The sequence below is a fragment of the Chiloscyllium punctatum genome, chromosome 24 (assembly GCF_047496795.1).
Source record: "Chiloscyllium punctatum isolate Juve2018m chromosome 24, sChiPun1.3, whole genome shotgun sequence".
Classification (NCBI taxonomy): Eukaryota; Metazoa; Chordata; class Chondrichthyes; order Orectolobiformes; family Hemiscylliidae; genus Chiloscyllium; species Chiloscyllium punctatum.
This window is the reverse complement of record NC_092762.1, coordinates 37,544,593-37,560,999: the sequence shown is the minus strand read 5'-3', so window position 1 is coordinate 37,560,999 and position 16,407 is coordinate 37,544,593. Positions and strand designations below refer to the sequence as shown.

The window sequence follows — 16,407 nt, the reverse complement described above, 5'->3', positions numbered from 1 at the left end:
AGGAATTGAACCCAGCTCTCTGTTGCTGAGAGGCAGCAGTGCTAACCACTGTGCCTGGAATGTGGTGACCAGAACTGCATGGAGTACTCCGTGTGACCTCATCTCTACACTACACAGTTCCATCATTATATACTGCCTTTTGTATACTATCCCTTTGCCAGGGAAGGAGAGCATTCCATCTGCCTTTTTCACAATCATATCTACCTGTACTGCTTTAGGGACCTGTGGATTTCCACACCAAGATCTCTCACTTCATCTACCCCTCTCACTGTATTCCCATTTATTGTTGATTCCCTTTTACGGTTTGCCCTCTCTTAGTGCATCACCTCCCACTGACAGCATGTGATGCATGTATCAGGACACCAAGCTCCCTCTGAAACTCCCAGTTCTACAATTTTCTCTCCATTTAAGTAATCTGCTTTTTTTTTTATTCTTCCTGCTGATGTGAGCAGGTTCACATTTTGCAATATTTCCCTACCCTTCTCCAAATCTCTCCAGATATGGTGACCTGGAAGATATCAATTCATCTGCTGGGCCCCTTCAGACCAAGGGATGGCGTTTTTTTTTCCCCTGACTCCTCTAGTTGCTTATCCATCACCGTTCTTGACAGGATGTGAAAAATCTTTGTTCCGCATTCTGCAGAGCAATGTGTGAATACCTCACTGCTGTTAATGTTCAGAACTGTGCCCGCTCTCCTCACTGAATTGAGGGTGATACTGGAGTTGGTAATGCTCACTGATTGGCCTGGATCCTCCAGGAATGGAGAATCACTGTTTTGATCACTTCTGTTTATGGTTGTGGGAAAATATGAAGAAATGGTGGATGTGAATACATTTACAACATTCAAAAGACATTTGGATAAGGACAGGAATAGGAAAGGTTTGGAGTGATATGAGCCAGGAGCAGGTGGCGGGGGAGGGAGAATAGTTTAGTGTGGGATTTTGTTTGACACCCACTGGTTAGACTGCAGGATCTCTTTCCATACTCTACGGCGGTGAGAGAATAAAGGATTATAGAATAATGCAGCACAAAACAGACCCTTCGGCCCACGATGATACGCCGAACATTTGTCCGAGCTTAAGCACCTATCCATGTACCTATCGAATTGCCGCTTAAAAGCCACCAATGATTCTGACTCTGCCACTCCCACAGGCAGCGCATTCCATGCCTCCACTAGTCTCGCGGTAAAGAACCTACCCCTGACATTCCCCCCTATACCTTTCACCCTTCACCTTAAATTTATGTCCCCTTGTAACACTCTGTTGTACCTGGGGAAAAAGTCTCTGACTGTCTGCTCTATCTATTCCCCTGATCATCTTATAAACCTCTATCAAGTCACCCCTCATCCTTCGCCGTTTCAATGAGAAAAGGCCTAGCACTCTCAACCTATCCTCGTACGACCTATTCTCCATTCCAGGCAACGTCCTGGTAAATCTCCTCTGCACCCTCTCCAAAGCTTCCACATTTTTCCTAAAGTGAGGCGACCAGAACGGCACAAAGTACTCCAAATGTGGCCTTACCAAGGTCCTGTACAGCTGCAATATCACCTCACGAGTCTTGAATTCAATCCCTCTGCTAATGAATGCTAATACACCATAGGCCTTCTTACAAGCTCTATCCACCTGAGTGGCAACTTTCAAAGAGCTATGAACATAGACCCCAAGATCCCTCTGCTCCTCCACCTTCCTAAGAACCCTACCGTTAACCCTGTACTCTGCATTCTTATTTGTCCTTCCAAAATGGACAACCTCACACTTGACAGGGTTGAACTCCATCTGCCACTCCTCAGCCCAGCTCTGCATCATATCTAAGTCCCTTTGCAGCTGACAACAGCCCTCCTCACTATCCACAACTCCACCAATCTTGGTATCGTCTGCAAATTTACTGACCCACCCTTCGACTCCCTCTTCTAAGTCATTAATAAAAATTACAAACAGCAGAGAACCCAGAACTGATCCCGGTAGACCTGCACTTGTAACTGGGCTCCAGGCTGAATATTTACTATCTACCACCACTCTCTGACTTCGACCGGTTTGCCAGTTCTCCATCCAAGTGGCCAAATTTCCCACTATCCATGCCTCCTGACTTTCTGTATAAGCCTACCATGGGGAACCTTATCAAATGCCTTACTAAAGTCCATGTACACTACATCCACTGCTCTACCCTCATCCACATGCTTGGTCACCTCCTCAAAGAATTCAATAAGACTTGTAAGGCAAGACCTACCCCTCTCAAATCTGTGCTGGATGTCCCTAATCAAGCAGTGTCTTTCCAGATACTCATAAATCCTATCCCTCAGTACCCTTTCCATTACTTTGCTTGCCACCGAAGTAAGACGAACTCGCCTGTAATTCCCGGGGTTATCCCTATTCCCTTTTTTGATCAGGGGCACAACATTCGCCACTCTCCAGTCCCCTGGTACCACCGCCATTGACAGTGAAGACGAAAAGATCATTGCCAACAGCTCTGCAATTTCCTCTCTTGCTTCCCACATAATCCTAGGATATATCCCATCAGGCCCGGGGGACTCGTCTATCCTCAAGTTTTTCAAAATGCCCAACACATCTTCCTTCCTAACAAGTATCTCCTCTCGCTTACCAGTCCGAATCATACTCTCCTCTTCAACAATATGGTCCCTCTCATTTGTAAATATTGAAGAAAAGTACTCATTCAAGACCTCTCCTATCTCTTGCGACTCAATACACAGTCTCCCACTACTGTCCTTGATCGGACCTACCCTCATTCTCGTCATTCTCATGTTTCTCACATACGCATAAAAGGCCTTGGGGTTATCCTTGATCCTACTCGCCAAAGATTTTTCATGCCCTCTCTTAGCTCTCCTAATCCCTTTCTTCAGCTCCCTCCGGGCTATCCTGTAGCCCTCCAATGCTCTGTCTGAACCTTGTTTCCTCAGCCTTATGTAAGCCTCCTTCCTCTTTACTAGATATTCGACCACTCTTGTCAACCAAGGTTCCCTCACATGACCATCTCCATTGTTTTGTAGCCATTTTCTTGAAAGTATCTCTTGACGAGATGTAAGAATGTTGTGAAGAGGAATAAAAGCTGTTCGGGGAACAAGCATTTACATAATGAGGCATTTTGCTTTCCAATTGGTGGAGGAATACAGTGTGTCAGAAGGATGCATGTTTTGGCCAATAAATGGCTGAAGAGTGGGGGGGCCAATCATGTCATGAAACCTCTCAGAATCCATCTGATCACTGTTGGTAACCCTGGAGATCTATAAAATCCTCTGCTGTGCTGCTATTGGTCACCTCTCTGCAATTACATTGAAGCAGAGTGATATCCCAGTTTGAAGGGGATCAGGGAGGGAGGGTCACCAGGTTACACATTGAGGTTGGACAATTTTGCAGCCACAGCACTCAGATCCCAGCTTTAGGGCCACTAGGATCTGTCCTCTGCTCATGAAAACCAGTGGGAGGACCACGCTAAGCAATGGGAGAGGTGGTGCCATATTACTTGCTAATCAACAGAAGGTGGTACATTACAGTGGTATTATCGCTGGACTGTTAATCCAAGTAATGTCTGATCACCTGTGTTTAAGTCCCACCACGGCAGACAGTGGAATTGGAAGTCAATACATCTGAAATTCAGAGTCCAAAGATGACCGTGAATTCATTGTCAGAAAACCCCATTGAGTTCAATAATGTCCCTTAAGGAGAGAAACTGCCATCCTTCCCTGGTCTGGCCTACATGGGACACCACACCTACAGCAATGTGGCTGAATCACAACTGCCCTCTGGGCAATTAGGGATGGGCAATAAATGCTGGCCCAGCCAGTGATACCCTCATCCTGTGAATGAATAAATAAAACACTTTGCTCTCCTCCCAACATCCTTGTGCTGGGACCACTGTAACATTGCAAAGAATCACAATGCAAGATCAACGAACACACCTCATTTTCTACTGAGACACGTTACAGTTTCCAGGACTCAATACTGAATTTCACAATATTAGACACCTGTCATCCATTTCTCACGTATTCTCACCAATCTCCCCTCTCCCTCAAGGCTGTATCTTGTTTATTTTGTTTCCAGCTGGGAGGACCCATTTGCTCCTTATTATGCCTTAATTTTCACCCATTTTACATCCCTATTTCGGAACAGTGGAGAAAAAGATCAAAACAACAGCACTTTTAAAAGAAGGAAGACACAAAAGGCAGTGACCACATGGTCAATGAGGGAGAGAGAGAAAGAAACACTGATTACTGACACAGCAGTGAATTTCCACAGTTACTGCCTTTGTTGTTTGAGTTCAAATATCTCTGGACATCGTTGTGCATTGAGGAACAATACAAAATCAGCAACATTCACAGCTGACCTTGGATGAACCTGCGTGGGACAGCTCACAGCACAGGAACAGATAAATGCATAGTTTTTAACGTGTAACCTTGCTGTAATTCTACAGTAGTGAATAGAGTGGGTTCTTGATTATTGAAATGTTTTATTGAGATCTATCTCTTGATTGAAGTTTTAAAATATAAACCATAAGGACTAAATTAGCCTGGAGCACTGTTTTTTGGACCAGTTTTGTTGGTCTGTAGATTATGAAGTAGAAAAGATAGCCTGTAGTAGAGTGATGTGCTCTTCCTGTGGGATGTGGGAGATTAGATAGAGTTTCCATGTTACTGATGATTATGTCTGCAGAAAGTCTCTTTGGTTGTGAATCCTATCAGATTGGTTGGAGCAACACTTAGAGGCAATGAGGAATTTACAGGAACTAGGGGGTATGATGGATGGCAGTTATACGAAGGGAGAAAAGCCGCAGATACAGTCAGGTGCATGCGTTAACTCCAGGAAAGGTAGAAGGGTTAGGCAGGTGGTGCAGAAGTCTCCTGTGCATTATCTGGATTACTCCCGGTGCTACAACCCAGTGAGGGTAGGAATAGGAGGATAAAGCAGATAAATGTGTGGATGAGGAGATGGTGCAGGAGTAGAAGGGCTAACATTGTGGGATCATTAGAATTTCTTCTGGGATAGAAGTGATCTGTACAAGAAGGATGGATTGCACCTGAATTGGGAGGGGACTAATATACTGGCAGGGAGATTTTAAACTAGTACGGTGGGACCCAGGGAAATAGCAAGGAAAGGGATCAATCTAAGACTGATACAGTTGGGGAAAGGAGTGCGTCAGTCAGGGCCAGCTGGAACAAAGCAGAGAACAGCATATGACTGACAAATTAAACTGCATTCATTTCAATACAAGAGGCTGAACAGGGAAGGCAGGTGAACTCAGGACATGTTTACAAACATGAGACTGGGATATCATAGCAATTATGGAAACATGGCTTATGGAGGGACAGGACTGGCAGATTAATGTTCCTGGATACAAATGATATAGGAAGGATAGAAAGGGAGACAAGAGAGGAGGGGGAATGGTGTTTTTGATAGAGGATAGCATTACTGCTGTATGTATTCCTGGCAATACATCCAGGGAAGTTACTTCGGTGGAACTGAGAAATACGAAATGAATAATAACCCATTGGGATTTTATTATACATTCCCTAATAGCGGGGAATTGAGAAACAAATTTGTAAGGAGAGTTCAGTTATCTGTAAGAATAAAAGGGTGGTTATGGTAGGGGATTTTATCTTTCCAAACATAGACTGGGACTGCCATTGTGGTAAAAGTTTAGATGGAGAGGAATTTGTTCAGTGTACACAAGAACATTTTCCTGATTCAGTATGTGGATGTACCTACTGGAGAAGGTGCAATACTTGACCTATTCTTGGGAAATAAGGCAGGGCAGGTGACTGAGGTGTCAGTGGGGGAGCACTTTGGGGCCAGCGACCATAATTCTGTTAGTTTTAAAATAGTGATGGAAAAGGATAGACTGGATGTAAAAGTTGAAGTTCTAAATTGGAGGATGGCAAATGTTGACAGTATTTGGCTACAACTTTCAGAAGTTGATTGGGGCAGGTGTTTGCAGGTAAAGGGATGGTTGGAAAATGGGAAGCCCTCAAAAATGAGATAATGAGAGTCCAGAGGCAGTATTTTCCTGTTGGGTGAAAGGAATGGCGGGTAGGTGTAGGGAATGCTGGATGACGAGAGAAATTGATGTGGTCGGGTGAAATGGGAAAAGGCTGTTTCACCCAGTCAGTAGTTAGGGGAGAGAATGCACTGCCTGGAAACGTGGGGGAGGCAGATTCAGTTCAGGCATTCAGGAGGGACTTTGGGCGTTGTTTTGATAGAAATAGTGTGTGGGGAGAGGCAGCAGGTTAGCAGTGGTGAACAGGACTGCTGATGGGCCGAATTTCCTCCATGCACCGTCATAATTCTCTGACTCTTGTTTCCTACTTCCATTTCCCCACAGAACCGATTCTGGAACAAAATACAATCTTGGGCTCAGTGGAACGCAGCGTCAGTTGTGAAGATGTGATTGTAGCTGGAATCTCGCCCTAATCCTTAATGAGGATCAGTGACAGTTAAAGCCTCTTCAACACGAGAAACCTGTGGCCAGGAGCTCATTAGCGGCTATAAAGCGGGTTGGTGCTCAGGGGCGGGCACAGATTCAGGCAGCGCGATGGGACATTGGTTGGTTTGGTGTCTGTACCTTTGGGCCGCTCGGCCCTTCCTGGTCTCTGCTGTGTGTCCTCCGGAGCCGGGCTGGAGGCTGCCGTGTGGCCTGGCCACTATCAACAGCACTGAGTGCATCAAGCAGGGCTGCTGCTTTCAGTCCCCGAGTCTCAGTGGGCAATCCTGTTTCTACAACCTGAGAGACAGCCCAGGTAAGGAGCCCAGCCTCCTCCCGGAGAGGAGCCCACCCCGAATGGGGAGGGAAGGGAAGCATGAGGACCACCCCAGGCTGGCACTGAGGAAATAACCCGGGAATTGTTGGTGTTTCCTTGTGCAATGGTGAAGGGCTGTTTGTGGGGATTCAGTGGGAGGGAGGTAAAGGGACCTGTCCCTGAGGAAATAACCCAGGAACATGACTCTGTCCCTCCCTCGTCGAGTGGGGGATAATCCCGAGTGAAGCGGCTGGTTGGTTTGATGAAGGATAATGTTATCCTGGTCTCACTGAGTTTCTCCTTTTCTAAGAAAGAGCTGGTTATTAAACAGCTGCAGCAGGTGTTTGAATAGAGGGTTAACTTGGCATGACATTGCAATGTTTCTCAGTGCCCCTGTAATGTTGAGGTGTCTCACTTGCTGTAACTTAATGGTTTCAAGTTAGAAACTGCCCAGCTGAAATGATGCTGCTTGGGATTGTGTTCTGAGTTCTCTTACCAAGGAAAAGCTGGTGTCACCATAGGGAGGTGATTGACAGTTTCTACATACTCACTGGTGGAGTGAGTGCTTGGGGTGGATCAATCCCCTGGTCTGTGTATCTGGTATCCTCATGTTAAAGGAGGTGGAGATAAATGACTACACACCCCTTTTTTTTTGTTTTGTATTCTACCCTCATTGACTGACTATACTGTCTCTCTCAAACCACTGCTTTCTCTTCTTTTGTTTCTCACTACCCCCCCCCCCCCCCCCCCCCCCCACATCCTACAAAAAAGTGATTCCTATTCTTTCAATTTCTCTAATTCTCTGTTCCCAAGAGTAAGCTTTCCACTTCAGGACATCCCGGATGTCCTTCCAAGACTAACTATCCCTTTTCCCCCAAGATTAATACTGCATCTCCTCTGGCTAAGGATGTCTCCTTCTTCAGAAGGATCTATGTATTCAACCAATGCTATGCTTTGAATGTGACCATCACAGACCCTCAGTCAATCACTTCTCCCAACACTGCCCTCCACCCCCTACCCTCCCTCCACCTCCTAGTCTCCAGCTGATGTGACATCAATTGCCTGACTCTCTCTGCACCTCTTTCTCCCACTCCAACCTCACTATCCAAGCATGCAGCCCTTTGCTCCAACCCCAACCTCTCTATCAAACCTGTCAAGGAAGGTGTATTCTTAGTGGGGTGTACTGACTGGTACACAGCTGAGGCTAGGTACCAACTCTGACACCACCTAATGTTCTCTTGAACACGACTGTTTGATCACCAAGCTGCCATTTCCCAGACCATCAACATCAGGAGATCTCTCATCCACTGTCTTCACCCTGACAGAAATGGGCAGTGCTGGGTGAGGGGGCTATCTCTTACACAAAAATCCATAAACCTGATTGCCCTGGCCAACCCACTATTTCTGGATTAGTGGCGCTGGAAGAGCACAGCAGTTCGGGCAGCATCCAAGGAGCTTCAAAATCGACATTTCGGGCAAAAGCCAAGTGTGTGCTGGTGAGTGAAAGACCCAGGTGCAAGAATCTTTATTCAAATTTCCACCACCAGGAAGAAAAACACCTGTGGCCAGTGACCAGCATCAAAGGGCAATGCTGTGACCAAACTGTGAAGGGGAGGGCAGGGATTAAATCAAGAGTTGGGGGGCGCGGAAATAATGCACTCCACTCCCTGTGGTGTCCACCTCTCCCTGAACAAACGTCTCTCCTCTTATCTGGACTCTGTCCTCTTCCCACTCGTCCAGGAACCTTCCACCCACATTCGGGACACACCCCATGCTCTCCACTTGCTCTGTCATAAAGCAAAGAAACAGATCCTTTGGTCCACCTCCTCCATGCTGACCAGATATTCAAAGCTATTCTCGTCCCATTTGCCAGCCCTTGGCTCATATACTCAACCCTCCCTATTCATGTACCCACTCAGATGCCTTTTAAATGTTGTAATTGTACCCTCCTCCACTACTTCCTCTGACAGCTTGTTGTGCACATTCACCATCCTGTGCATCAGAAGGTTGCCCCTTAGGTCCCTTTTTAAATCTTTCCCTTCTCTCCCTAAAACTACCTTCGAGTTCCTGGATTCCCACCCAACCCAGGGAAAAGACCTTGTCTGTTTATCTCAGATGTCCCTCAGATTATACAAACCTTCAAGGTCACCCCCTCAGCCTCTGACTTGGGAAAAACAGCTCCAGCTATTTCAGCCTCCCCCCTATAATTCAAATCCTCCAACTCTGGCACCATATTTGTAAATCTTTTGTGAACCCTTTCAAGTTTCACAATATCCTTCCTAACAGAGGGAGACCAGAATTGTGCACACAGGCCTACAGTGGCCTAACCAATGTCCTGTACAGCTTCAACATGACCTCAAACTCCTAGACTCTTCTCTCTGAACAATAAATACTGCCTTCATCCTGTCTACCTGTGACTCTCCTCCTTTCAAGGAAAGATGAACCAGCACTCCCCAGGGTTTTGTTTTAGCAAAACTCCCCAGTAAGTGCATATGTCCTGCCCTGACTTGCCTTTGCAAAATGCAGCACCTCCATATCCATTCCACTCCATCTGCCACTCAGCCCACTGGCTCATCTGATCAAGCCCCTGTTGTATGAGGTAACCTTTACTGTCCATGACACTTCCCATTTTGATGTTATCTGCCAACCTCGTAACTACCTCCTATGGTCTGATCCTTGTAGTTTATATAAAAGGAATGGAAAGCAATGGACCCAGCCCTGATCCTTGTGCCACACCCCTGGTCATAGGCCTCCAGCCTGAAAGGCAATCCTCCTCCACCACCCTGTCTTCTACCTTCAAGCCAATTCTGTATCCAAATTGCTAGCTCTCCTTGTATTCCACGTGATCTAACCTTGCTGACGGGCCTACCATGAGGAACCTTATCAAACACCTCACTGAACTCTCTATAGATCATGTCCACTGCTCTGTCTTCATCAATCCTCTTGTTACTACTACACCTCAATCAAATCAATGAGACATGATTTCCCCCATAAAGCCAGTCCTTGCCTTTCCAAGTAAATGTAAATCGTGTCCCTCAGGATTCTCTCCAACTTGCTCTGTCCTTCCACTTCTTCCCCACCTCACCACCCCCCACCCCCCCCCCCGAAAAAGAAAGGTTAGGTTCTGTAGTTTTTGGTCACATGGTGTGAAATAGTGGCACAGTTGGTCTGTTTCCAGTGCCTCACCTAGACTATCAATTCCTGGTCCCAGCACCTCATCTTCCCCATGGACACTCAGACTCTCCTCAGGGAGATACAGGCATATAGAGAGCCTAAAAGCCCCCAGTTTCTTTCCCTCCCACTGACCAACCACACCCCCTCCACTCACTCACTTGGTGGAACTGGTCCTCCCCCTCAAGTTTGACTCCTCCCCCTTCCTGCAAACAATTCAGGTGGCCATGGGTGCAGGTGGGTCTGAGCTATGCCTGCCTCTTTACGTGTGGAACAGTCCCTATTCCACAGCTATATGGGCACCATCCCTCATCTCCTCTGCTACATTGACTGACTGCATCAGCGCAGCTTTGTGCCCCCGAAGGGAGCTTAAACAGTTCATCCACTTCACCTACACTATCCACCCTGATCTAAAGTTTACCTGGACCATCTTAGACATGTCCCTCCCCTTCCTGGACCTCTGGCAATCAATATATTACTGACATTCATTTCAAATCTACTGGGTCACATTGCCATCTCGACTACACCTCCCTCACCACCCCTGCTGCAAAAGTGTAAGCCCATTCTCCCATTTTCAAATTCTGTCACATCTATTCCCAGTATTTGGGATTCTCTCCCAGATGTCCACAGCTTCAGACTGTAATTTCCCCCTTCCTGTGACTTTTAATGTCCCTTCACATCTCCTCCACTTCCCACACCTCTGCCCTCCAACCCCCTCCTCCCCAACAACCCTGCTCCTTATGTACCACACCACAAACCTGAGAATCCAACACCTCGTTCTTTACCACTTTTGCCACCCCAGCCAGACCCAACCACCAAATAAACACCTAAGCCCCCCATACCAATGACCCAACTGCTAAATAAATACCTGTCCTTCCTTCCCCATACCAATGACCCTATCCATCGGACTGTTCACTCTGTGACTCCCTTGTTAGTTCCACTCTCTCTCCTCTGACCCCTCCTCCACTCCTGACACCTTTCCCTGCAGTAGCAGCAAGTGCAATGTCTGCTGCTACATCTCCCCTCCCCTCTGTCCAAAGCCACAATCATTGCAAATGCAGAGATTCACCTGCACCTCTTCCAACCTGGTCTACTGCATCCATTGCTCCTGATATCACTGTCAAGGAGGCTACAAAGCACAGACTTGGACTATCTCTCTCACAACATCTGAGCTCTGGATGCTCCAATTAACCCTGACCTTTTGGTTACCAGCCATTTCACTCTTCCCACTCTTGATGACATGTCTATCCTGCACCGCCACCACTTTCAAAATAAAGCCCCACACAAACTGGAAGAACAACACCTCCATTTTTCTCCTCAGGAGCTTAGAGCCCAGTGGCCTTAATGTGGAGTCACCAGGTTCCAAATCTGCCCCCACCTATATCCAGCCTTTCCCCTCCTCCCTATCACCTTGCCTGGACCCAACTTGTCCATCCACTTCATCACCAAGTGGAAGTGACCAAGTTGATAGATGAAGGAAGGGCTGTAGATGTCATATACATGGACTTTAGTAAGGCCTTTGATAAGGTTCCCTATGATACACTAATGGAGAAAGTGAAGTCACATGATGTGCCGGGTGTTCTAGCTAGGTGGATAAAGAACTGGTTGAACGACAGGAGACAGTAATAGAAGGGAGTGTCTCAATGGTGAAAGGTGACCAGTGGTGTTCCACAGGGATCCACGCTGGGGCTGTTGTTTGTAATATACACAAATGATCTGATAGAACAGGCCCTTCAGCCCACGATGTTGTGCTGACCACTGATCCTCATGTATGCACCCTCCAATTTCTGTGACCATATGCATGTCCAGGAGTCTCTTAAATGTCCCTCATGACCTCACTTCCACAACTGCTGGCAATGCATTCCATGCTCTCAATTCTGTGTAAAGAACCAGCCTCTGACATTCCCCTCTATACTTTCCTCCGACCCGCTTAAAACTGACCCCTCATGTTGGTCATTTCTGCCCTGGGAAATTGTCTCTGGCTATCGACTCTGTCTATGCCTCACATTATCTTGTACACCTCAATTAGGTCCCCTCTTCTCCTCCCTCTCTCCAATGGAAAAAAAGTCTAAGCTCCATCAACCTGTTTTCATAAAATAAGCCCTCCAGTCCAGGCAGCATCCTGGTAAACCTCCTCTGAACCCTCTCCAAAGCATCCACATCTTTGCTATAATAGGGCGACCAGAACTGGACGCAGTATTCCAAGTGCGGTCTAACCAAAGGTTTATAGAGCTGCAACAAGATCTCTCTACTCTTAAACTCGATCCCCCTATTAATGAAAGCCAAAACACCATATGCTTTCTTAACAACCCTGTCCACCTTGGGTGGCCATTTAAAGGGATCTATGTACCTGCACACCAAGATCCCTCTGTTCCTCCACACTGCCAAGAATCCTATCCTTAATCCTGTACTCAGCTTTCAAACTCGACCTTCCAAAATGCATCACCTCGTATTTATCCAGGTTGAACTGGACTGTTGGTCTGATCAGTAGGTTTGTAGGTGAGGGTAAGATTGGTGGAGTAGCAGAAAGCATAGGGGACTGTCAAAATACAGGAGAATGTTGGGTGGGGGGGGGGTGGGGGAGAGACCTGAGGTCTACAAAATCAAAATCACGACCAGTATAGACAGGGTGGATAGAGGTTGTCCCTGGGTGAGGATTCAATAATGAGGTCTTTTTTTTTCCCCAAGTTGAATTGTCTGGGGGATGTACACAGCAAGTACTTTTACAGAGGGTGGTTGGTGCCTGGAACACTCTGCCAGCAGAGGTGGTAGGGTCAGGCACAGTAGATTCATTATGCTGGGGAGCAGAGGGATATCAATGCCTAGGAATTAAGTGATGGGTTTAGACAGTGGATTTGGATTGGCTCAGTCTTGGAGGGTCAGAGGGCCTGTTCCTGGGCTGTAAACTTTCTTTGTCTGTACACCAATCCAGTGCACCCTTTCCATTGACCAATCACAATCCCACCCTCTATTTAAGCTTCCTTTCCCTTCTGAGCCCTGGAGAAGGGTCCTCACCCAAATTATTAACTTCACTGCTCCTTCAAACTGCCTGATCTGTCATCCAAGCTCTGTTTTATTGACTCTATTCCACCACACCCTTTTTTGGGAGCAAAGGGTGATGGGAAAGGTTGGTTGTTTGGATGACTGACCAGGCTTATCCTATGCTCTTGCACAGGACAGTGTAATGTCTGGACCTTGTGCCCATATAACTGACATTCCAGCACGTGTTTTCATTTACCTCTCCACAGTAACATTTATTTTGAACATGTCTGCTTTACTTTGACTTTCAAGTTTGGAATTCCCATACCATTCTATTGTTTTGGAGCTTTTAATACACTCCTTGGGATCCATTACTGCATTAATAGAAGCACTAAATATTTGTTGACAGAATGCCCCCACCAGCCTGCCCACTTTATTGGGTAATCACATGGCTTCTAGAGTACCTTGTAGGATATTGTATTCACTTTCAAACATCAGATGATCTGCCTTAATTGTTGACCACCTACAGATAAAAACCTGACACCAAGTAGTGGAACTGTATAACTTGATGAATGATTTTGAGGCTTCATCCCTCTGTCAATGATTTGGAGGTCACATCCACAATGTGGAAACTGAACATTCCCATTCTCTCTGCAGTGTGCACAGCAGATGGTCAGTTCATTGTAGCAATCACCAGGAACCTGACCCATCCTGCCCTCAACCTGTCATCTCTGTACGTGAAAGATGGACATGAAGCTGAGTGCAGGCCTAAGCTCGTCACAGCAGAACTTGTAGCCTTCCACTTCCCAATTACCTCTTGTGGCTTGACCCAGCGGGTGAGTATTGGAGGCTCCAGCATTCTGTCCCTTTGAACGGGCCAGCTCCCTATTAAACAGTGTCTTCTCTTGCAGGAGGAGAATGGGAGCTTTGTGTATGAAACAGATGTCTTGGGGAAGAGGATGATTCAGAGGGGGCCCCTGGGTTCAATAACCCGGGACAGTACCTTCAGGTGAGTGGGCAGTGGGATTTGTTGGTATGGAGAGGGAAGTGTTACTGACAGAAACTCCTGCACCTATTTCTGTCTCTTGACAGGCTGCACATCCAGTGCAAGTACAAGGGGGAGCATGAGGCAGGCTTACAAATCAATGTCTCGGTTTACACCCTCCCTCCACCACTAGCTGCTTCTGAAGATGGGCTCCTGAGGCTGGAGCTGCGAATAGCAACAGGTAGTGCTGCCCTGGTAATAGGAGCACTGGGAATTGTATCCCTTCAGGGGAGTGACTGTGTTTTGGTTTGTTCTCCTTTTATTTTTGTCTGTTAGATGGCAGCTACAGCTGGTGGTACAGGGACAGTGACTACCCCATTCAGAGAATCCTTCAGGAGTCGGTGTTTGTTGAGGTTCGTGTGAAGGATCGCACTGACCCAATGATAGTCCTGAGACTGCGTGACTGCTGGGCAACTCCTGTGCCAGCCCCTGACCATGAGGTGCAGTGGAGTCTCCTGGTGGATGGGTAAGGATCTGAAAGTACCACGTCCAGGCTTTCCAGAGTATGGCGTGAAGACTCCATTCTTACAGTATAGTGTCACAGTAAAGTGTGTATAACATTGTATGTACATAGTGCCAATTGATTGACGACTAAACCTCCTGCCCCACCTTCAAAAGAATACTGCTCGTTCCTCCCTTTATTTTAGGGACACTCGAGCAACGTCTCTTCAGCATCCACTTTGTGTAGTCTCCTATGATTCTCAGATCAAATCCATCTTCCCTCCACTGACTGAAGGCCCTACTGTTTCAACCTGATGGTCAGCTGACCAAACATTTATCTTGCTTAATGTTGTCCCTACACCATGAGCTGCCTGCTGTCACTGGCACCTTGTCAAATAGTTTCTAGAACTCTCTCTCCACAATATCCGGTCACCCTTCATCAGTGCTGTTTGATGTTTCCTCCCATGACTGATCCCATATTGATGTGGATTGCAATTAAGGACTCAACTTTCTCCCTGACAGAATGAACTGACAGATAACTGGCCTGTCCATTTTAGGTTTTGCATTCTGGGTGCATTGTCTGAAACTTTCTACAAGTCTCTACAACAAAGTCCATTCGACCAGGTCCATTACATCCTGGAGCAAGATGGTCTTTTGATATGTTTGCCCCCCTCTTGGCACCCTCCTTCCTGGCAATTGCAACTCCCACTTGCTACCTGATTTTATTTGCAGTCTATTTGTGGTTTGGTTTAGACCTTTTGGTCACCTGACCATCTTCTATTTCAGGTGTCCCTATGAAGTTGATGACTATCTGACCCTCCTACACCCAGTAGGTCTCTCTTCTGGCCTGCAGTTCCCAACCCATCACAAGCGGTTTGAAGTGAAGACGTTTGTTTTCTTGGATGGAGTGTCTGAGCAGCCCCTCTCTGGACAGGTAACCAAATAGAAGGAATGAGGCCAAGCTCATGAAATCCTCTTGCTGTCTCTGTACGACAACCTGTGCTATTGATCTCCAGCAAGCTCTCCTAAAATCTCTCCTCCTTTTCTAGGTTTACTTGCACTGCAGTGCTGAGGTTTGCTCTCCCTCTGCTCAGGATGACTGCACAACCAGATGTGGTCCAAGTGAGTTCCTTGATGCTCTCTTTATTAAGCTGAGACCCACCCCTCCATCCTGATCAGAACATCCCCCTATATCCAATTACCGAGGATACAGCATCCTGGCTATAGTCTGAACATGATTTTCTAACCATCTCCTGTCCCCCTCCAACAGGGACACGCAGGAGTGCTCTCCTCGATGAGGGGGCCTTGGTAAGTGCTCCTGGTCCAGTTGTTCTCCTGGAAGTTGGGAACAGCCAGTCTAAGCAGCTGCTTAATGAGAATGGTAAGTGATGTTCCTTGTTTTGTTCACTGAGCATCTTTTCCAATATCTGAACCCCCTTCCTCCTTCCCCCATAGGTGCTGCTGGATCTCCTGCTCTGATTGGAGTAGCTGTTGGGTTTCTGGTGTTCCTGTTGATGCTGATGGCTGCAGTGTACAGAATGAAGAACCCAGCCCAGTCTGTCCCCAGTGTCATGAGATTGAACTGTCGACCTTGAATACAAATAAACCAGACAGAAACCAGTCCCTGTTGTGTGTCTATAACAAAGCTGTGCAGTCTTGTTGGAAGTGAGTTTGAATTGTGGCTCAGTATTTAGGGAAGGGACAGCAATTAGTTGTCAGACCAAATGGTGAGTGGCTTGGAGTTCCCCAACTGGAATTCCCAGCCTTGCCATGTTCTTGTAGCAACATGCTTGTGGTTCTGGTCAGTGGTGATCCCCTAGAGAGGCTGATATTCAGTAATAATGCTCGTACGTGCTAAGATCACTCAATAGGTTCACTTCTTTCCTTAATATCATTGAGGAATTCAAATCAGTTGGTGCCACTGACAATGACTGACTGTGCCCTTCAGAATGTTTGAAGTTATTCAACATTGCCATATTCCCTCCAGCTAGTTTTATTGTACTGTCTAAATTCAGAAGTGACTCCC

The 16,407-nt window shown here is 46.7% G+C and overlaps 1 protein-coding gene across 1 annotated transcript; it reads left to right on the top strand.

The window, feature by feature from the left end:
• Positions 1-6,344: 6,344 nt before the first annotated feature.
• LOC140494863 (zona pellucida sperm-binding protein 1-like) lies at positions 6,345-15,189 on the top strand (the record flags this gene model as incomplete). Its single annotated transcript, XM_072594536.1, has 3 exons — positions 6,345-6,745; positions 14,217-14,406; positions 15,168-15,189. Coding segments are annotated over exons 1-3 (417 nt in total), but the record flags the coding sequence as incomplete, so codon positions are not given.
• Between the last annotated feature and the right edge of the window lie 1,218 nt (positions 15,190-16,407).